The sequence below is a fragment of the Mustelus asterias genome, chromosome 7 (genome assembly GCF_964213995.1).
Source record: "Mustelus asterias chromosome 7, sMusAst1.hap1.1, whole genome shotgun sequence".
Taxonomy (NCBI): Eukaryota; Metazoa; Chordata; class Chondrichthyes; order Carcharhiniformes; family Triakidae; genus Mustelus; species Mustelus asterias.
Genome location: NC_135807.1, coordinates 127,463,808 through 127,486,839, shown reverse-complemented (window position 1 = coordinate 127,486,839; position 23,032 = coordinate 127,463,808). Strand labels below are relative to the sequence as shown.

The 23,032-nt window shown below is 41.1% G+C and overlaps 1 protein-coding gene across 2 annotated transcripts in view; it reads left to right on the top strand.

Moving 5' to 3' along the window:
* nsmce2 (NSE2 SUMO ligase component of SMC5/6 complex) overlaps nt 1-23,032 on the top strand; it is a 167,395-nt gene that overhangs the window by 15,497 nt on the left and 128,866 nt on the right. For both annotated transcript variants that reach the window (XM_078216814.1, XM_078216815.1), the window contains exon 3: nt 12,844-12,950. In XM_078216814.1, the coding sequence (XP_078072940.1) occupies nt 12,844-12,950 (107 nt within the window). The remainder of the gene's footprint in view (nt 1-12,843; nt 12,951-23,032) is intronic.

Sequence of the window (23,032 nt, the reverse complement as noted above, 5' to 3'; positions counted from 1 at the left end):
TTCTGGACTCACTTAACACATTTTTTCTAGTCCCATTACTATTATCTTTTACCTTGCATCAGCCATCCCTTTTGTCATTTAATTGCTGCTTCCTTATTAGGCATTATACAAGTGCCTACAAAGCGAGTTTTTGTTGCTGTAAAGCATTGAGCTTTGATGCTGAAGTATTTGTGCATTAATAAAACCAAGTTCCTTACTGTGCCAATTGCTTATTAATTTTGACTTAAAGGAGTCCCTCTCTCTATATTGTGTGTGTGTATATGTTTATTATATATTTTTGTATTTATTATATATTATATAATACAGAGACAGTGAACTACGTCAGTGGCTTTCTGGTAGTGTTTTGCCAACTTAGGAGAAATCAGAAGCCACGTTTCAAACAGCAATTTTATGTTAGGCCAGAGTTCAGGAGAAACGTTCTGTTGTTTTGGTACATTTAGGCGAAAAGTAAATTTTGTAAACTCTACTGAGCGATGTCCATTTACCAGTTTCATTTTTGGAAAATCTGTTGCTTTAACCAGCATGGATCTCAATCTAAGAGATAATGGGTGGGATTTTGCGGCCGTGCTCGCCCCATGGCTGGAAAATCCAGCCCAAGGTCAACCGACCTTTGCATGGTCTGTGTCCCGCCTGCTACAATTCCGGACGGGATGGGAAAATTCCGCCCAATATGTCCAGTAAAGCAGGGAAGAGTTTTATGTTTGATTCTGAGGTCTTGCTCCATACTTTGATTCATAATGTTAGTCACCACTGACACTGAACCCACAGGGTACGTACAGCTAAAAAAACGTGACTGAATGGAGCCTTTGTATAATGTAGATTTTGTCATTAGGTACAAATAAGTTGCAATAATCTTTTTAAAAAAGAAAAGTAGATGTGCCTTGCTGCAGATGAAGATGCATCATTCCTTGTTGTGTTCATAATATTGTAATTTAAAGTATGATTGTCCGTGAACAAAAGTTCTTTGGCTAATTGAACAGTAAATATGAGTCTTAAATTAGACAAGAAAGCTGTTAAAAGCACTTGAGGTAAATATTTTTAGACAGTTTGGAACAGAATGTAATATCTTGTACCCAGTCTCAGAGGTATATAAGGATAGATTTTTTTTTAATGGACAGCCTTGAACAGCAATGCATCACCAGCTTGTCTGAATCCATAATCTAAGGTAAACTTGTACCCAAAGTTGACAGTCTAGAACTCATTGAGTGCCATATTGGATTATGATGTTGATGGAAAGATTCTCTTTCCCTGAGTGGGTCCACGGGTCTGCAGTGAAGCAGAAGCCTCAAGAGGAAACATGGCATTTACTGAATTGCTTGCTTGCTTTGCTGTGGCGTCTTGAGGGATGGCACATGATTGTGCAATTCATGTCAAGCAGACAAAGATTTGCCTGTTTCTTTACTATTAAAAGCTGCTGAACACAGTTGATTGGTATGAAGCTATCTTTAGAACATACTGTGCATCTGTGCAGAAGTAATGAATAAATAACATTATTATCAACAGCCTCACACAAGTGCTGGATTGCCAAATATATTATGGAATGGGAAATTTTTTTCCTGTTCATTCGTGGGACATGGGCGTCGCTGGCTGGCCAGCGTTTATTGCCCATCCCTTGTTGCCCTTGAACTAAGTGACTTGCCCATTTCAAAGGGCAGTACCGTATGTAGACCAGACCAGGTAAAGACGGCAGATTTCCCTCCCTAAAGGACATTAGTGAACCAGATGGGTTTTTCCAACAATCAATCTCCCCATGCCGACACTACAGTTAAGAAAGCCCACCAGCGCCTCTATTTTCTCAGAAGACTAAGGAAATTTGGCATGTCAGCTACGACTCTCACCAACTTTTGCAGATGCACCTTAGAAAGCATTCTTTCTGGTTGTAGCACAGCTTGATATGGTTCCTACTCTGTCCAAGACTGCAAGAAACTACAAAAGGTCGTGAATGTAGCCCAATCCATCTTGCAGACCAGCTTCCCATCCATTGACTCTGTCTGCACTTCCCGCTGCCTCGAAAAAACAGCCAGCATAATTAAAGACCCCACGGACATACTCTCTTCCACCTTCTTCTGCTGGAAAAAAGATACAAAGGTCTGAGGTCACATACCAACTGACTCAAGAACAGCTTCTTCCCTGCTGCCATCAGAATTTTGAATGGATTTACCTTGCACTAAGTTTCTCTACATCCTAACTATGACTGTGACACTACATTCTGCTCCCTCTCCTTTCCTTCTCTGAACGGTATGCTTGTCTGTATAGCATGCATGAAACTTTTTACTGTATACTAGTACATGTGACAATAATAAATCAAATCAAATCATGGTGATCAGTAGATTCTTAATTGCAAATATTTTTTATTCAATTCAAATTCCACTATCTGCCGTGGTGGGATTCGAACCCGGGTCCCCAGAACATTAGCTGAGTTTTTGGATTAATATTCTAGCAATAATACCACCAGGCCATTGCCTCCCCTAATAAACAAAGTGGAAGATTTTGCCAAATTGGAATATTGAGTGGGGGAGGGGGGGATTGTTTTAGAAATCCTTTATCCTCAGTAATCCACCAATTTCCATGGGAAAAAAAATGATGAGCTGATCGATGTGCATTTTTAAAAGTTAAACTGCCTTACTTAGGAACTTGACTCAAGTCACACAGCTTGTAACTCCTGCTGTCAGCAGATGATGTTTCACATTTTAAACCGCAAGAAAAGCTGCAAAAGCATTGACACGTATAATAGATTTCTTACGAAATATTATAAAAATAGTAAATGTAACATCAAAGATGTGACTGTTAACATTCAAATATTTCAATGTAAGCCAACTGGAAAAGTGTTTTATTTTTTGTTAAATATTTAAATGTCAAATTAGGAGAAAACTGACATATAACTGTCATTTTAAAAGCAACATATTTTCACTTTAGTTACTGTGAATAAAACCTATTGCACCTTAGTGTTTCCAACAGAGAGAGACTTGTGTGAGAAAGGAGAAATGTGCCAAAACATAGCTGTCTATTGCCTCTGTCACCAGAGTTTCAAATCCAACCCAGAGGAATGGGCTGAAACATTTGTTTCCCTGAGTGTGGAAAGGGTGTTTCACAAAATTGAGCATTTTATCCAAATTACTGGAGATTGAAGATTCATGAGATAAACTGCACAGAATTCTATGAGGCTTGACAATCTCAGAGGCTTTAAGGAAACTGGTTTGCGAAAAGGGAAGAGGACCTATGGGAGGGCATGGGGGGGGGGCTACTTTTCAGGGTTTGACCACTTTTATCAGGATTCTGATTTAAGATTTTCCTCTTGAACACATCTCTATGCTATTAAATATTTGGCAACCCAGCACTTGTGATGCCACTGTGGTTAAAGCTATTTATATGTTGTTTTGGCACAAAATGAAGCAATCTATACCAAAATAGCTCCATGGTTCGATGCTCTTTATGCTAAGAAACAAATGTTGCTGTGGGCTTATGCACTTTATTATGGTATTCTTCCTTTAATCTACAATATTCTTGGTCTTGCTTTCTTTAATAATAATAGTGGATGTGAAATGTTGACAAGCATTCTTGATCCCACATTCACATTTCCATTCAAACCTCTTATAAAACTTACAGATGACTTGACTTTTTTGTTAAAATGTGCCAACCAGATTAAACAACAGTGCCTTAGAAAAGTGGATTTTAAATTTGATTCTGGCATTTACAGATATTTCACCCCGCTAAAAATAGATGAACAATGATAGAGGATAGTGGCAGTCTGAAATTCAGTGTCTGAAAGAGTGGCAGAGACAGAAAAATGAATTTAAAAATATACTCAGATAAGCACTTCCAAGTGCAGTAATCTACAGGCCTATGGGCCAAGAACTGGAAAGTGGGATTAGGTTGAGTAGCTCTTTATTTTTTTGCTGCCACAGACACAATGAGCCAAGTGACATCCTTCATTGCTATACATTTTCCATGTTTCAGGAATGAGAAATTTCCACCCATTGGCAGAATTCGATGATAGAATTCCGGCCTTTGAAATGTTTTTCCAACCTCCACCTGCCTCACTCTGTAGCCCTTTTGCTTTGCATGTGAACGATCTAGCAAGGTCATATTCTGTTGTTGGCATGTTACAAGCTGCATTGAACGCTGAGTCACTTTGGTGATTTGATACAAATGCGTGCTCTTGGGTGTTTCAGAGTTAAGAGTAAATTCTGTCTTTGCAGAGAAACACCAATAATCCAGTGACATTTTCCCTTGTGGTTGACATCGACAGGGTGTACTAGCCAGGTCATTTTTCTTTTGAAAGAAAACAATCAGTTAATGCATAATAAATCTGCATATTTACTTGGTCACCCATTCATGCACTTTTTTAAAAAACGCATGCTCATTCCATAGAAAATGCCAGGCACATCTGAATAGTACATGAAGGGTTTGTGGCTCAATTGAGCAGTTTTGTTGCTGATTTAAGAGCTTTTGTCATTCAAGAAAGGGAATTGAATCCTTTCAGAAATTGAATTGCAGTCAGGGCCAATGTGCTTAACTCCACCAGATGGCACTCCTGTTGGAGAAACCCAACAATGGAAAATCTAATGCTGTTTGGTTCTTTTGAGTTAATTGAAAACAATGTCTATCCTCAAAATGGGATGTTTTGTTTTATACACTCTACCCAATTCCATGTGTAAAATTTAATATTTTTCAGCATGCTGATGTGTGAATTGGACCCTCAGCTTGCTTAAATACCTGTTTAGAGTTGTACGAATGCACAGAAACAAAATTAAAGAGAAGAGATTTAGGAGAGGGAGCGTGAGAAAGCTTTTTTTTACATAATGAGATGTTTGAATGTGGAATGCACGACTGGAGTTAGGGATTGAAGTAGCGACACTAAGTATGGATTAAATGTGTGGGGGATAAACACTAGCATGAAGTGGTTAGAACGAGCAGACTGTTTCCATGTTGTAATTTCTATGTAATTAACTTCCTTGTAATTAACATGCCAACTGTTTTAGTTCTGGTGTTTTGGAGGAGTGATGTCCTTTTGAGTCCATAAAATCTAATTTATTAACTCGCAGAGTTTCAGTTGAATCAGAGCTTAATTGTTGGATGAGCAAATGATGCTGACTGGAAAATACAATTTAGTTTTCAGGTTTTAAGTTTGAAGAACCAACAATTTGTCTTTCTTGCTTTACTTAAGTGCAATTTCTTAACCGACTCAAGAACAGCTTCTTCCCTGCTGCCATCAGACTTTTGAATGGACCTACCACGCACCAAGTTGATCTTTCTCTACACCCTAGCTATGACTACTACTACATTCTGCACTCTCTCCTTTCCTTCTCAGTGAACGGTATTATTTGTCTGTATAGCATGCAAGAAACAATACTTTTTACTGTGACAATAATACATGTGACAATAATAAATCAAATCAAATAAAGTAATTAGACATTCTGATTCCTGTGTGAATGAGACATCGTGCATTACTAGGAGAATTCCTCTAAATTTAGAAATATTTTTCTCTTTTAATAATTTTTATTGAAATGTGGCATGGAATGTGCATATTGAAATTTGAGCTTTGTTTTTGCATATACCCTTATTAACGAATCTTTGAGTTATACATAATGAAGATTAAACTGTGTAAAATATATTTTCCTTTGCAACAACAGAGGCTAACTGTTAAGTAAACTGCGATTCAAAGGTTAACTTCAATTTAATGAAAAAAAGGAAAGTTTGTACTTATATAGTGCTTTTCACAACTACTGGCTATTGTACAGCAAATGAAGCACTGTGCAAGTGTGGTCACTGGTGACATGTCAGAAAGGGGCCGGTGACTTGCAAACAGCAAGCTCTCTCAAACAGCAATGTAATACTGTAATGACCTGATAATCCACTTTTGTGATGTTAATTGAGGGATATATATTGGCCAGAACACCGGGGATTAAGCCCCTGCTTTTCTTTTTTTTTGTACTTTTCCAATTCAATCAAATCCAATCCAATTCAGAGTCTCAACAAGTTGAGACATTTCCAATCCAGGCTGACAAGACAGGGCAAAGGACCAATTTGCCCTGTCCTGGGCCTGATCTACATGAGCCAAGCTGATTGGAGGAGCAAAGCAATACCTCCTCCAAGACTTGAGCTAATTTGCATCTTAGCCAAAAGGCCGAGACACCGCTTTTAAAAATTGCTTCATATGAAACATATGAAGCTTCAATGTAACCTAATGACCTCAACCAAGTGCAACATCCAATCCATACTACACTTGATCGAATGAGCGTTTTATGCTCACCAGTAGAGATTGGTTTAACATCTCATTTGGATAATAGCACATCTGACAGTGCAACATTCCCTCTTGATTTTTGTGCTCAAATCCTGGAGTGGAACTTGAGCCCACAACCTTATGACTCTGAGATGAGTGTACTACCATCTGAGCCACTGCTGACAGTAGTGTCAGAATCTTGTTTTACTTGTTCAGAGTTTACAGACTTCTAGTTCCAGTATTGTCTTTCCCTACATTTTCACTGTGTTTTTAAAAATAAATAGAAGCCTTTTGAGTGACAAATTTGCATTTGAAAATGTGACCTATGAGAAGTGCTTAGCAGAGAGCTCTTTCGGTCTAATATTGTTGTGGGCCTGGGCCTACCGATAATGTTGGAAGCAAGGCTGTTGGGAAACTCTACCTTTTGTTGAACATTATAATAATTATGTACAATACTGTCTTGGCACAAGACTATATATAGAACTATCTTTCTTCATGCTCTGTTGTCATGTAACCTTATGTCACAGATGATGTAGACTATATATTTAACAGTAACGTTTTATAATATATCTCTCCTGCAACCACCCCCCCCCCCGACTTCAATAGATACTATTTACATCATCCATTAGTCTTGAAGTCTCTGTGTCATCTCTGATTCACAGAGATAAATGTTGTGGTGGTTTCACCAATCTCGCTGACTTTGTTCTCATTTCACTTGAAGGTTGCAAGGGTTTCAAGTTCTCTGTGTTCTCTCTCAAACTCTGTAGAGTATCATGTGAATCTTCAGAGACTAATCGTTCTCTGTTTCCTGATCATAATGATAGTTGGCCCATTCTATTGATACTCATTGCCTTGAAGATATGAGTCTGTGTCTATTCCCATTATCCTGTCCTCAGTCGCTACAAGTTAAGATCTTGGACTTTGTGTCCTTTCCAGTACTTGATCTTCGCTATTCTGGTCTCTCATCCAGATTGATTCATGTGGTTGGAGTTCGGGTAAATCATGCTCTCTGTGGCGGTGATTGTAATTTCTGGTCTGATTGGTATGATATTCATTCTCTTCTTTCCTTACTCTCCATGGTCTTTGGACATGGTATGAGCATATGTGGAAGAACAGGAAGTTGAGTCAATAGTCGTCTTCCCATCAGAATTTCTGATGGAGCCAAACCATTCTGAAGTGGCGTGGAAGATAACTCAATTATGCTAAATTGATTTAATCATTCTTTTTCAACAAAGATTTTGACGTTCCTATTCCTCTTGAGGCCTCGTCATTTGTTTGTGGGTGCTTGGGTGAACTAGTTGTATGCACAAGTCAATATTTTTCCAAAATTTCTTGAATTCTTTATTCATAAGCTGTGAACCATTATCTGAAATGATCAGATCTGGAATGCCTTGTATGACACAACTTCCATCAGTGAATTAATGACTGCTTCTGATGTTGTACCATGAAGGTTTTTAAGCTCAATCCAACTGGAGTAATAGCCAACAACGATGAAGGATGTCTTCCCCTTTAGCTCGAAAAGGTCCTTTCCAAGATCTTCCCACGGTCTGGATGGAATTGGCGATATTACTAGCAGTTCATTTTGCTCTTGGCAATGGATTGCTCAGGTGATGCAGCTCAAAATAATTTCTTCTCGTGGCTTTGAGATCTTTGGCTACCGAACTGAATTTCCGGTTCGAGCACAACACTTGGAATGTCTGGGTCTCCCTGATATATCCTTAGAACTTTCTTGAGTCTGAGGACTCTTGGGATGACCGACTTCTTGTTGCAGATTAACAAGTCATTGACAATATTGAGATAACTGCACTGCTCAAGAAGATGCAATTGTTTGGAACATATTTGGGTGGCACAGTGGTTAGCACTGCTGCCTCACAGCACCAGGGACCCGGGTTCAAATCCAACCTTGGGTCACTGTCTGTGTGGAGTTTGCACATTCTCCCCTTGTCTGCATGGGTTTCCTCTGGGTGCTCCGGTTTCCTCTCACAGTCCAAAGATGTGCGGGTTAGGTTGATTGGCCATGCTAAATTGACCCTAGTGTCGGGGGATTAGCAGGGTAAATATATGGAAAAATGGGGGCTGAGTGGGATTTTGGTCGATACAAACTCAACAGGCCGAATGGCCACCTTCTGCACTGTAGGGATTCTATCATTCTGGCCATCCATTTTTGCATTATTCTGTAATTCCAGCACAATTTTCATCTGCTTTTTGTGCTTGTCATATCTTATTCAACCTCCACTGTTGTTGGTGGTAGGAATTTTGTAGTCAGTAAGCTGTAAGATTCTATATTCTCAACAAGATTTGCGTCCTCCTGTTCAGGCCACCCAGCCGGAGTGCATCTGCTGTTGTTTGCCTTGGCCATGTTTATCCGGTTCCTTCACATAATTCCAGAGAAACCTTCTGTTGGTTTCCTCATGGTTTTCCATTTCATCCCCTTGAAAAATGAGTTCTAGATCTGTGTATGCTTTTGGACCTAACAGTGCACATGCATGATTGTGGATCACATGCAAAGTTTCTGTGATTTCTCTCTGGCAGCCAATTGACCCTTGAGCTTCCGTTGAATTGTTCCTGGACCATGGGGTCTTATGGTCGATGGCTGGAAGAAGTCTGGGTTTAACCACTGTTTCTGAAAGAATTGAAACTCTGGTCCTGCGTCTATTTGAAGGCTGTTTTATGCTTGTTGACCGTAAGATCTGCACTCCCAGTAATTCTTATGACCCTGTAATTTCTCCCAAGAATTATGGAACTTGTTGTTTTCCTTCTTCAACTTCTTGATTGCCTTCGGCTTCTTGAATGAGTTTCTCCTTTCAGTTTTGTTAAGAGCTGTTTGTTGCAGTAAACTGATTTAAAACGGCCTGTATTCTTTCAGGAATGGCACTCCACATTTTTTGTGGGGCATTCTTCGCATTGGTGCAGCTTTTCCTTGCCACAACAAGAACATAGAACAGTGGCAGCTAACACGAACACTTCACTTTTTTCTTTATTTGGGATTAGATGCCCTGCAACTAATCTCAAATGTGCTATAATCTGGACTGTATCAGCTACTTTTCTCCACAGGATTTCTTTTTCATCTTGAATAAAAAAATTATTGTTTTCTCTCTTCTGCCTGCCTTGTTAACTATACAGCCTTCATTGGGGTCAAATCTTCCCCTGACTGCAGAAAACCTGATAATATCTCTCCCAGAATGAATTCATCTTTCCAGGCTCTCTAAGCGCAATTCTCAGCCACGCCATAGAGACTGTTAATAATGGACTCTATGCCGGAATATTACCACAGAACGGAATTCTCCATTGGCCTCGGGCAGGATTTTATGAGCCTCGTCCGAGCGAGGTTGTAAAATCCTGCATATAATCTCTCCCAGTCTTTGGATTTTGAATATTTAAATTTTGATTTGAATTTTGCTCTCTGTAATGGTATTCTTTCTTTTAAAAACTAAAATAAACATCAAAAGCTTTGATAACATCTCCATATGTCTTCCTGTTTTCATTTATATCCTGACTGACCAGTACGTCCTCTGCGTTACTGCCTACGGCATAGAGTAAGATGTTGACCTACTACTTGCTGGTCTTTTCTGCAAGTCCCGATACTGTTCTGTACTTGGTAAACCTGCGACACCAGTTCTGCCAATTCTGAGAAAATTGAAGCACTCTGGTAAAAGTAGGATTTTTTTTTCCAGGTCTTCCTTTTACCATTGCCTTCTGTCTAGTTTGGTTTTCCCAAACTGATCTTGTCTCGCAGTTATTTCTCTTGCCGCTACTTCCAGTTGCTGGGCTTTTGACATTGATCCTTTTGTGATATTTTCGGCTGTCATCATCTGTGATTATTATTATGGATATTAGATGTGGTGGTCATGGGATAATGCTGGAGGCAAGGCTGTTGATAAACCCTACCTTGGGCAGCACAGTGGTTAGCACTGCTGCCTCACAGCGCCAGGAACCCAGGTTCGATTCCCGGCTCGGGTCACTGTCTGTGTGGAGTTTGCACGTTCTCCCCGTGTCTGCGTGGTTTTCCTCCGGGTGCTCCAGTTTCCTCCCACAGTCCAAAGATGTGCAGGTTAGGTGGATTGGACATGCTAAATTCTCCATCAGTGTACCCGAACAGGTGCCAAAGTGTGGCGACTAGGGGATTTTCACAGTAACTTCATTGCAATGTGAAATGCCTACTTGTGACAAATACATTTTAAAAAACTTTTATTGAACATTATATACTGATCATGAGGCTCTACGTAGAACTATATCTCTCCATGCTCTGTTGTCATGAGATCTCTATTTACATATTTAACAGTTCACCCTTTATGCTACATTTGGCATCGTTCATTCAGTTGGATGATCTCTTGTTCTATAGAATGTGTAATACATCACATTAGCCATTGATTCATGTTGATTGACTATTCATTGTATACTCTTGCTTATTTTAATTCACCTTCGAATTTCGGACAATAGCATTTATTTTTTCAGTAAACAAAGTTGATTTGTAGCAGTGTTTCAATTTAGTTTTGAAATTGTATTTGAATGCAAACTGGACAAAGAATTTAGGAAGGTATGATGCAATGATCGTGTGGAGGACGGAGAAGATCTGCAGAGAGATTTGGACAGGCTGAGTGAGTGGGCGAGGATATGGCAAATGGAGTATAACGTTGATAAATGCGAGGTTATACACTTTGGAGGAAATAATAACAAATGGGATTACTATCTCAATGGAAACAATTTAAAACATGCTACCGTGCAAAGGGACCTGGGGGTCCTTGTGCATGAGACGCAAAAGCCCAGTCTGCAGGTACAACAGGTGATCAAGAAGGCAAATGGGATGTTGGCCTATATCGCGAGGGGGATAGAATATAAAAGCAGGGATGTCTTGATGCATCTGTACAGGGCATTGGTGAGGCCGCAGCTGGAATACTGTGTGCAGTATTGGTCCCCTTATATGAGGAAGGATATATTGGCATTGGAGGGAGTGCAGAGAAGGTTCACCAAGTTGATACCGGAGATGAGGGGTTTGGATTATGAGGAGAGGCTGAGGAGATTGGGTTTGTACTTGTTGGAGTTTAGAAGGATGAGGGGGGATCTTATGGAGACTTATAAGATAATGCGGGGGCTGGATAGGGTGGAGGCGGAGAGATTCTTTCCACTTAGTAAGGAAGTTAAAACTAGAGGACACAGCCTCAAAATAAAGGGGGGTCGGTTTAGACAGAGTTGAGGAGGAACTTCTTCTCCCAGAGGGTGGTGAATCTCTGGAATTCTCTGCCCACTGAGGTGGTGGAGGCTACCTCGCTGAATATGTTTAAAGCGCGGATGGATGGATTCCTGATCGGTAAGGGAATTAAGGGTTATGGGGATCAGGCGGGTAAGTGGTACTGATCCACGTCAGATCAGCCATGATCTTATTGAATGGCGGGGCAGGCTCGAGGGGCTAGATGGCCTACTCCTGCTCCTATTTCTTATGTTCTTATGTTCTTATCTGTTGGTATAAAGTATTTTATTATCTAATTTTTATGTTTTCAAAATAATTTGAATTCATTGGGTAAATGATGTTTTCTGAGAAAACATTATTGATAGCAAGATTTGCCAAACAGAGTGAATGTTACTTGCAAGCCCAATCCCCCCTTGAAAGTTCTTGGGTTACCCTTCTACAGCTGCCAACACACAGGACTTCCATCCCAAGAGCAACCGCGCCATTGCTACTAAAACGCAGGGCAAGCTTCATACTACTGTTAACTCAGCAAACCTCCAGTGATGCTAAATGCTAATTACCTCCAATCTGGATGTACTGTCTTCTCGTGTATCCTGGACTTTACAAAAGACAAGAAATAATTAACTACATTGGCAAAGGAATAGTTATGAATATCCATTTATGACTTTCACATATTAATAAGAGTCCTGGAATTTGATCACTGTACTGTGTATATAGCACAGTAAGAAAACAAACATGCTGGGGGGAGGTTGTTGTGTGGGTTGGGGTTGAGGGGTATCAGTTTGGCTTAGATTGGGGGGAGGGGTTGAGATATCCTACGTGGGGTAGGGATGGGGAATACTGTGGTGGCAGGTGCTTAGTGGGGAGGGGAGTCCCCTGGGATGTTGGGACTTTTGTGGAGGTTTCCTTGTGTTGACCGGTTTGGGTATTTAAAATAGTTGCATTGAAGTGAGAAGTGGTTTTGTTTCTTCTAACCAGTAACTATTAGCGTATCGCTGGCAGAACTATCCGAAGTTAGCCATTTAAATTGCTTTGTCAGATGGTTTCCAGTGTAGCACAATTATCCATAGGAAGTTAGTGCTTTTGGACCATTGCCGTTTAAACCCTTAACTGGGATCTTCCAAGAGATATTTCCAGCGCATCTTTGAGGTACCCCCAATTCAGCGCTGGGGAGCCAGGAAGTTACAAGCCAAATGTGGCAGTGAATTTCACCATCCTTTGTGCACATAATCTTGCGTTCAAAGCAGCTTCATCCCAAATTACTTTGCACTAGACAATGATGGTGCTCTCAAAGCTGAATTCTTGCTTCCTCAATCTCCAGAAGCACTTAAATTGCAAACATTTAATGCACTTAAAGCTTCAGCAGTCAAAACAGGTAGAGATTAATTACTTGCTAATGCAGCTATAATTTATTGATGTGTTTGTTTTCTAGCTGCTGCGGAAGAAATAAGCAACATGGAAAAGCTGATGCTTGATTATGTTTCTATGGACCGAGAGCTTGAACAGTTCATACAGGCTGTAGATGATGTCACGCACCAGGTAAGAGATCAAAACTGCTTTGATGGTGGCTTTATATTTCACTACTTTTGTGAGCAGTTCTGCGATAAAAATAAAGTTACCATAGTCCCAGATGACCATAGGCTGACTGGTGGTGATTGAACTTCAGGATCACTACGCCTCAGGCAAGCGTCTAGGTTGAGAAGATGGCCCTTCATGAATAACATCAGTCGGTATGGGAATTGAACCCTTGCTGTTGGCATCATTCTGCATCACAAACCAGCCAACTGAGCCAAACAACTCCGCCCTGTTCTGTGAAAATGACTTGGATTCCTAGGTCTTGTAAAATCTGCCTAATTTTTATTTGAGTGGCTGGGTAGGACTGTTATCTATCCAATTGTAAGCAGAAAATCACCTGTAGTAATTTCTTTTCTTGCTCCCACACTGTTACCTCTGGAGTCCCCAAACTTCTATCCGCCTCTTACTGATAGTCTGCTGCCCCTTGGTGATATCATTTGAAAACAGTGTTAAGTTTCACATGTATGCTAACGACACTGAGCTTTATCTCACCACCACCTCTTTCGAGCCCTCCACTGACTCTAATTTGTCATCGTACTTGCCCAACATCTGGTCTAGGTATGCAGAAATTTCCTCCTATTGAGATGATTGAAAACATTATTCTCAGGCCCCACTAAAAACTTCATTAGCTAGTTACTGACTTCATCTCTCTCCCTGGTGTGAAGATACTGTGCCTTTAAGAAATGTACTTTATGTCATATTTCTTGTGAAAGATACATTAAGAGTCAGCTCTGTTAAACGGTGCCACTTTTTCTGCTCCAGACAGCCTACCTGCTGAGAATGCAGAAAAATAATTACTCCTAGATATTGAGGTGTTTGTTTTAATCGGAGCTATTACAATTTTGTTTATTTTTTGGGTTGTCCCCTCGGATTTCAGAGTAGGGTTTAACTATGTTGATTGACAAGAGCGTGTCATGTGCTAATGGAAGGAGCTAGGCTTACAGTGTGAAAAAAAGGCAGTTTCTGCTTGGATTTGCAACTCGAGATTAAAGTCTAAGACCTGCTAGAAAATAGGTATCTCTCTCCAGAGGTGTTCTGGAGGTTTGAGGACTAGCAGTCCATATACCAGCATGTAAGTCTGTTGTTCGCTAACTGATTTTGAAGAGGGGTTTACCTTTATAAGGACTATTGCTTAAATTGGTATTAATAGAGATAGGCTAGCAGTTAAGAATCATATCTTGCCATGTTTAAATATTTCAATTGATAAAAGTTATGCTAATTTTTTTGTTACAGTTAAACAGTATTGTTAAATAAAGCTTGCTTTAATAAAGTTTCCTAGTGGGTCAATAGAATCACACCTGGAATGAAACACCTTATCCTTACACTAATGCCAAAATCAAAAATAGTTGGAGTCTAGTCTAACTTTGTAATACATCTTGGAGTTTCTGATCTAGTCCCTAACACTGGACACCATCTGAGGCTGAATCAATCCATATTCAACTTTCTATTTGACTATGTGATGACCTTCCAGGTGCATATCCATTCCATCACCAAAATTACCTACATCCACTTTTGTACCATCATCTGTTTCTGAACCTGCCTCATTTTCAGTTGAAATTCTCAACTTGCTACCTCTAGATTGACTGTCCCAATGCTCTCCTGGTTGGCCTCCCATTTTCATAGAGTCATGCTCATCCAAAAATGTTGCTGCTTGCATCCTAACTCTCCCCAAGTCCTTGTTTACCCATTTGCCCCTGGATTTGCTGACCTACATTGGCTCCTGGTCAATATTGTTTCAGTTTATAAAGTTCTCACCCTTGTTTCCAAATCCAACTATGACTTTGCCCTTCCCAATCTTTATAATGTCCTCCAACCAAACAACCCTTTGAGATTTCTTGAATAGCCCTGATTTTAACTATAACGTCAACTATTGTGGCCCTAAGCAGTGAAATCGCTCTGTCTCTCCAGTCCTCTCTTCTCATTTAAGACCCTCCTTCAAACCTCCCTCATCTGTTCTTATGTCTTCTTATGTGGTTTAGTGTCATACTTATTTTTGATAATGCTTTCACGAAGGGATTAGGACACTTGCCCATGTTAAAGGCGCTATATAAAGGCAGGTTGTTTTTTTGAACAGCTTCCTGAGCCGAAGAAGTGATGTATATTTGCCACTCATGACTATGTATCTTACTATGATGTAATTTCTAATTCCTGAGGAAAGTACATGCATTGATGAGCATGTCAACTTACATAGACAAGCTGAGGCATGAGTGGGCACATTTAGTTCCAAAATCATTCATGTTTATATTAATGTTGTGAGTGGTGATTTCTCAGAATGACATTTGGTAGCCTGATGTACAACACTTGTGGCAGAACCTGTGGGCGGCACGGTAGCACAGTGGTTAGCACTGCTGCTTCACAGCTCCAGGGACCTGGGTTCGATTCCTGGCTCGGGTCACTGTCTGTGTGGAGTTTGCACATTCTCCTCGTGTCTGCGTGGGTTTCCTCCGGGTGCTCCGGTTTCCTCCCACAGTCCAAAGATGTGCGGGTTAGGTCGATTGGCCATGCTAAAATTGCCCCTTAGTGTCCTGAGATGCGTAGGTTAGAGGGATTAGTGGGTAAAATATGTAGGGATATGGGGGTAGGGCCCGGGTGGGATTGTGGTCGGTGCAGACACGATGGGCCGAATGGCCTCTTTCTGTACTGTAGGGATTCTATCATTCTATCATATATTTAAGTGGTTGCTTTAAGAGCGGGTCACATGATTTGATGGTGATGTCATTGGGGTGTTTCATTTTCTGCTCTGTACAAGCAACTGCTCCTTCAATAAATCTGTTGCGATTTTGAATCTACATGTGCAAACTACATATTGTTTTGTTCAAAACACACAACCCCGAACATAGTTAGGACATTAAGCCTGCCCATTAAAGATTGCTTCTTCAGCCATTAGCAAAATTATGCCATATGAAGACAGCCCATCTGAAATGGGGTTGGTCATGTGTCCATCGTCATTCGTAGATGGAGACATGCAGAAGCTGGGTAATTTTTCTAGAATTATCAATGGGAAATAAAACAATAAGTCGATCTGGAAAGCTACTGTTGAAATGCATTCTCTGTGTCAGCCTTGGTTCAGTGTCACTCGGTTCTGAATGAGAAGATTGTTGGTTTAAGCCCCATTCCAGAGACTTGATTACTTAATCTTGACTTGACACTCGAGTTCTGTGCTGAGAGTGTTGTACGTTCAAAGGTGCCTTCCTTTGAGAGGTCAACTGCCCTCCCTCTCAGGTAGACGTAAAAGCTTCCATGGATGTATCTGAAGAGGAGAAGGAGGGTTCTTACAGGTCTTGGCCAATATTTGTACCCAGCAAACATCAACAAAACAATTTAAATTGGTCAGTTATCTCATTGCTGTTAGTGGGACATGACTGTATGCAAACTGGCTACTGAATTTCCCAAAATTACCATGTTTGTACTATGGTTGTGATGTGCTTTGAGATGTTCTGCAGTCATAAAAGACACGAGGTACTCCTTTAGTTTGTACATGGAACAGTAACTTAGTGGTTGATGTTTTTCTGGACCTGGGCTTTGATGAGTAATCTCATGTCATAAGAACATCATGTCAGGATCATGTTTCCAGTTTCTTTGTGAACTGGGCATACTGGCTAATATTCTGCGAACATATCAAATTAGCAATAGATATATTGCTAATTCCCCTTCCTCATTTTGTTCCGCTCAGTCTTATGTCACCTACATATGTTTCTGCTATCTACCAGTAGGACTCTTTTTTGGTTTAAATTACTGATTCTTGTTGGTTTTAACAATTTGTAGGTTTGTAAATAAATGTCTGTCTCTCTCCTTTCATTTTCTGTACCTTTCGACCCACCCTTGACATTTTCTTCTGTCGTGGCCTGCATGCTCCAAAAAAAGTTTATCTTTTGCAAGGTGATCTGTCACTAAATCCTGTTCCCCTTTTTAGCTACATCCACCTTTCTTTCACTAATTCCCTCACACTCTTAATTACCTTTGTCACTGCTTTTTATGCCACTTCTGCTGTTATTAATGAAACCGCTCCCTTTCCTCAGCCTGTAGTGTCCTCATTCCTTCCAAACAAACCACCCATTATTCACCTTGGTGCAGTCCTGTTCTTTCATTCAGCTGTGCAAACATGGGCATTCCTGTGGCATAACTGATCTAGTCATACACAGCTAGATTTGGCTTAACAATGTTACTTATTATTGTGATTTGCTTTTTGCCAGTCAAAACGGCCTACTATTTCAGGATTGCTCTGCACTTCAAGGATAGCTCTAGACAAAGCTGCTTTTCTCCATAAATTGTTAAGTCCCTCTTCCTCCAGTCCACCCATTCCTCACTCCACAGTTATGAAAATAATCAGTTCAACCGCCATTACCTCCCCTTCCCCTTTCTCCCCTGCCTTCTGCCAATTGTTCCAGTCCCAGTCTCCTCCAGTTTTGCACTTCAGCCTCATTTCTTGCATGAAATCCACTTCCCATTTGATTGCCTCCTCTTCCACATGGCCACTCAATTATTCATCCTTGTCTCCATAATGGGGGTGGCAGAGTGGTTAGCACTGATGCCTCACAGTGCCAAGGATCCGGGTTCGATTCCCGGCTTGGGTCACTGTCTGCATGAAGTCTGCATGTTCTCCCTGGGTTTGCGTGGGTTTCTTCCGGGTGCTCCAGTTTCCACCCACAGTCTGAAAGATGTGCTGGTTAGGTGCATTGGCCATGCTAAATTCTCCTTCAGTGTACCCGAACAGCATGGTGACTAGGGGATTTTCATGGTAACTTCATTGCAGTGTTAACATAAGCCTACTTGTGACACGAATAAATAAACAAACATAGTTGACAGATCATTAACTACCACTATCATCTGTGTCATCAGCAAAAAGCCCATCTTCCATTCACCTGCCCTTTTGCATCTTAAGTTTCCACCCTAAGATTCTGGCAATGTTTTTTATTTATTCATTCGTGGGACATGGACGTCGATGGTTGGCCAGCATTTATTGCCCATCTCTAGTTGCCTGAGGACAGTTGAGAGTCAACCACTCTCCATTGCTGTGGCTCTGGAGTCACGTGTAGGCCAGACCAAGTAAGGACGGCAGATTTTCTTCCCTAAAGGACACTAGTGAACCAGATGGGTTTTTCCAACAATCAAGAATGGTTTCATGGTCATCAGTAGACTCTCCATTCCAGATATTTTTTATTGAATTCAAATTCCACCGGCTGCCGTGGTGGGATTTGAAGCCGTGTCCCCAAAACATTCGCTGAGTTTCTGGATTAATAGTTTAGCGATAATTCCACTAGGCCATCACCTCCCCATCACGAATCTTCAATGGTAGCCCACATCTCCCAAACTTCCTCACCGGAATTCTACCACCCCACCTGTGGGAGTGGGCGAGGGGCGGATAATGGAAATGTCTGTTGACCTTGGGCAGGATTTTCTGGTCCCGCTCGAGCGGTGCCATAAAATCCCGCCCTTTGTTTGAATCACTTCAGTGCAGCATTCACCAAGACAATTCTGACAAATTCACAAATGATATCCTTTGTCGTTGTGATCATGGTTTCCTTGTTGACCCTCTCCATATCATATGAAATGGCTGACCATGCCCATTATCCTCCTCCTCCTCCTCCTCCTCTCTGTTACCTGGTTCAATGGGATTGCCCTCATGTGGTTTCACGCCTATCTTTTCAAAGTCAGCTAGCATGTGCTCCACAATATCTTTTCTTTTGTTGTCCTCCCACAACCACCTCTGAAACTGCTCTCAACACCCCCTCCCCTGCCTTGCTGTTGCCCTAACATCTACTCATGGCTCCTCTTGCTCTATGTCCATTCAGTAGATGACATTATTTGCAAGCTTGAATGCTAACAATTTGCAGATATATTACTCCATCACAGGCATATCAGGAGTGTGATGGAATATCCTCCAATTACCTATGTGGGTAAAGATGCAACATAACTCAAGAATCTTTATACCTTCCACGACAAAGCAGTCTGCTTCATCAGCAGCTATGCACCACCTTAAACATCTACTGCCTTCCCCATGTGTGCATTATAGCGACAGACTGTACTATCTATGGCTGCACTGTAGCAATTCACCAAGGTTTCTTCAATAATACCATCCAAACTGACCTACACTACCTAGAACAACAAGGTACAGCAGATGCACGGAAACATGATAACTCCAAATTCCCCATAGTCTCAACATCCTGACTTGTACATGCATAGCTATTATTGTCATTGGCTCAAAATCCTGGAACTCCCTGCTTTAACAGCACCATGGCTGCACCTTTACCACTGGGACTACACCAATTGAAAAAGAAGGCACAGCTCCACCTCAAAGGCAATGAGGTTTTGGCAATGAATGCCAGCAAGCCTATATTGTGCAAATGAATATTTAAACTGAAACATCCATTATCCTACAAAAAAGATTGATTCTAAAACCCTCCCCAGCCACTCACTAATGTTAAACCAAGCCATACGAAACCGTGGCATCCTGTTTGCCTTCGGGCTGAGCTTAAAAGCCACGTCCTATCCATTAGCAAGACCACTTAATTCCACTTCTAGTGTCACTCTCTGTGCTCATCTCAGCCAGTTTGATGCTGAAACCCTTAAGCATGCTTTGTTCGCTCTGGGTTTGATCTCTCCAATCACTTTCTTCTTCCACCTTCCACAGACTCAAACTCTTCTAAAACTCAGCCAGTCATATCCTATCCTGCTTGACATCTTCTGCTTCCTGCTGTTCTAGACTGGCTCTCCACTCCCACTCAGTCAGAAATACTCATTCAAATTTCCTGGACAGCATCATCCCACTCTGCACCATCTGCAACCTGTGTCAGTTTTCTATCTTCTTTTGCATCCTATTCTGGTTCAGATCATTTGTGCTTCCTGGCCTTCCATCACCTGATTATTACTGGTGGGACATTTAGCTGACTTGACCCCACTCTGGAACTCACTGACTCTGTATCTCTTTCTTTATGCCATACATATGCCAGGTAATGATGATCTGAGTGGAGCAGGGTTTACCGTTGAGTAGAAACTTAACTGGGCCAGCCACATAAGTAGCATAACTATAAGAATAGGCAGGCGTGGTGCTCTGTGGTGAATTGCTCATACATGGAAATACATTGCCTTTTTTTTATCATCACTGGGTCAAAATCCTGGAACTCCCTGCCTAACAGCACTGTGGGACTACAAGTATTATATGGACTACTATTCCAGAAGATGGTTAACTGCTTCCTTCTTGTGGATGATTAGGGGTGAGCAATAAATGTAGGTTTTGCCAATGATACCCAAATGAAGGAATTTAAAAAACCCTGTTGCTCAATTCCCTTCCCCCTATTCTCATTGTGCATTGACATATTTTCTGCCTTTTAAAACATCATGATGTTGTAAGTTGCTGCACTTGGTTAATCATTTGTATGTTTATTTTCCTTTTATGATTTGATATTAAATTATAATGCACTATAGGTAGATAAAATTGGAGAAATACAGGGTCAGTCTATGGGTTATAAACCATCAAACTACTTTTGGATTCAATTTAGAATCATAGAGTCCCTACAATACAGAAGGAAGCCATTCGGCCCATCGAGTCTGTACCGACCACAATCCTACCCAGGCCCTATTCCCGTAACCCCACACATTTATCCTGCTAATCCCCTGACACCAGGGTCAATTTAGCATGGCCATTCCACCTAACCCGCGCATCTTTGGACTGTGGGAGGAAACCGGAGCATCCGGAGGAAACCCACGCAGACACGGGGAGCATCTGCAAACTCCATGCAAACAATGACCCGTGCTGGAATTGAACCTGGGTCCCTGGACTGTGAGGCAGCAACGCTAACCACTGTAAAACTTTTGTAAAACAAAGTTGTGGATTTTCGGCTGTGCAGCCATAAAGTGTTTCAAAGTTAAACAACCAGGAGGAATGAAGACAGTTTTATACTGAGGGCGAAGTTAGAGATCAACTGTTAAATGGCAAACCAAAGTGAAAGTGAAGCCTTTTAAGGTGTGTGACAGTTTTGAAGAGCAAGAAGTTCTCTGGATGTTCAGACCAACCAACATTCTTTGAATTAAACCAACATCACACAAACTAATTAAATGGTTACTCATCTCAGTGCAGTTCATGGAATCTTAGCTTGCACAAATTGGCTGCTATGTTACCTACATAGTAACTGCTAGTTACTTTTGAAGAATAGTTAACTGAAGTGGGAATATTTTGGGGGATTGATAAGGTGTTGTTGCAAGTAGAAGTTATTTTTTAAAAGTTTTTTTGATTTGATTTATTATTGTCACATTATTAGCATACAGTGAAAAGTATTGTTTCTTGCGTGCTGTCCAGACAAAGCACACCGTTCAAAGAGAAGGAAAGGAGAGAGTGCAAAATGTACTGTTACAGTCCTAGCTAGGGTGTAGAGAAAGATCAACTTAATGCAAGGTAGGTCCATTCAAAAGTCTGATGGCAGCAGGGAAGAAGCTGTTCTTGAGTCGGTTGGTATGTGACCTCAGACTTTCTATATCTTTTTCCTGACAGAAGAAAGTGGAAGAGAGTATGTCTGGGGTGCGTGGAGTCCTTAATTTTGCTGGCTGCTTTGCCGAGGCAGCGGGAAGTGTGGACAGAGTCTATAGATGGGAGGCTGGTTTGCATGATGGATTGGGCTTCGTTCATGAACTTTTATAGTTCCTTGCGGTCTTGGGCAGAGCAGGAGGCATACCAAGCTGTGATACAACCAGAAAGAATGCTTTCTGTGGTGCATTTGTAAAAGTTGGTGAGGGTCGCTTCACATACTTCTTTAAAATATTAGGTCGGAAAGTGTTTGATATTTTCCAAAATTACTTAAAAGCAGTGGAACTGTGAAATTACTGTTACAAAACATTATCAGTGACCTTCTCCAATGTATTTTCACACTTGCCACAGTGTGAGGGAGAGAGAGAAAAGGCTAGGTTAATGCTTCCACTAAAATAGCAAAGCTGAAGAATGTCACGTGAATACATTAAGCATTTGCTAATATGCGCAATAGTATGTTCTAGGCTTGGTGTTTATCACATGGGAAGGTGAGGAAAAAATCCACCAAAGCACCTTCTTTGAAGTTCCCATAAATAGCACAGGGGAGGCAGCAGAGAATGGTACTTGTGCTTCATTTGAGATGTTATCTGCATAAATGTTCTTTTAGATCCCGTGCAATAATTTAGATGAGGACCTACAGTTTGCGTGAGATCCGGTTCACAGCAGCATTATCTGACTTTTTTGCAACGCGTGCATCGATGCTGTTTCCATTTAAAATTCAAATTTAGATTCTAAACTTTTATCATTTTTATTTTACTTAAACTCCTATAGTAGAGAGAATCCAAGATGAGGTGCCACTTTGTGTGTTGGTCATTTTATTTTGTAGTTAATGGATTATTAGGCCAGACCCACCAGGGAAATAGAAACCATGGACTGGATTTTCAAACTGGGGGTCAGGAACCTAATGCCTGGGGAGAATCTTTGGATCCTGACACACACACACACACACACACACACACACACACACACACACACACACACCCCTCCCCCCCCCACCGCCATTTTGAAATTGTAGTATCTTAATTGCACATGAGGCGAGCTCAAGCATCCTATTAGTGGTGCCGAGCATCTCCAGGAGGCAGGGGCTGCATGCACAATGCCAGTGGCAAAGGCAGATGGCAGCCATGATGGGACTTGCCGCTGTATCTCCAAAGAGAGCTGGAAGGCCAGCAACATCGCTACCAAGTAAAGTGGTTATGTGGCCAAAATAAAGGTAATGCGCACAACTCAGCACAAGATACCTATGTTCCAATAGTTTGTTTTAATCAACTAGAAACCAGCTTTCAGTTCTCCCCACTGCTGTTCACCTAATTCTGCACTGAAACTTTTCCTCTTGCTCTCCTTGGCCTATTAATAAACCCTTTGGGGAGTTTAATTGGTGGTTAACATAAGTGGCATAGATCAGCGAGATAGTCAATATCTTTTCCCAAAGGTGGGGGAGTCTAAAACTAGAGGGCATAGGCTTATGGTGAGAGGGGAGAGATACAAAAGCGTCGAGAGGGGCAATTTTTTCACACACAGGATG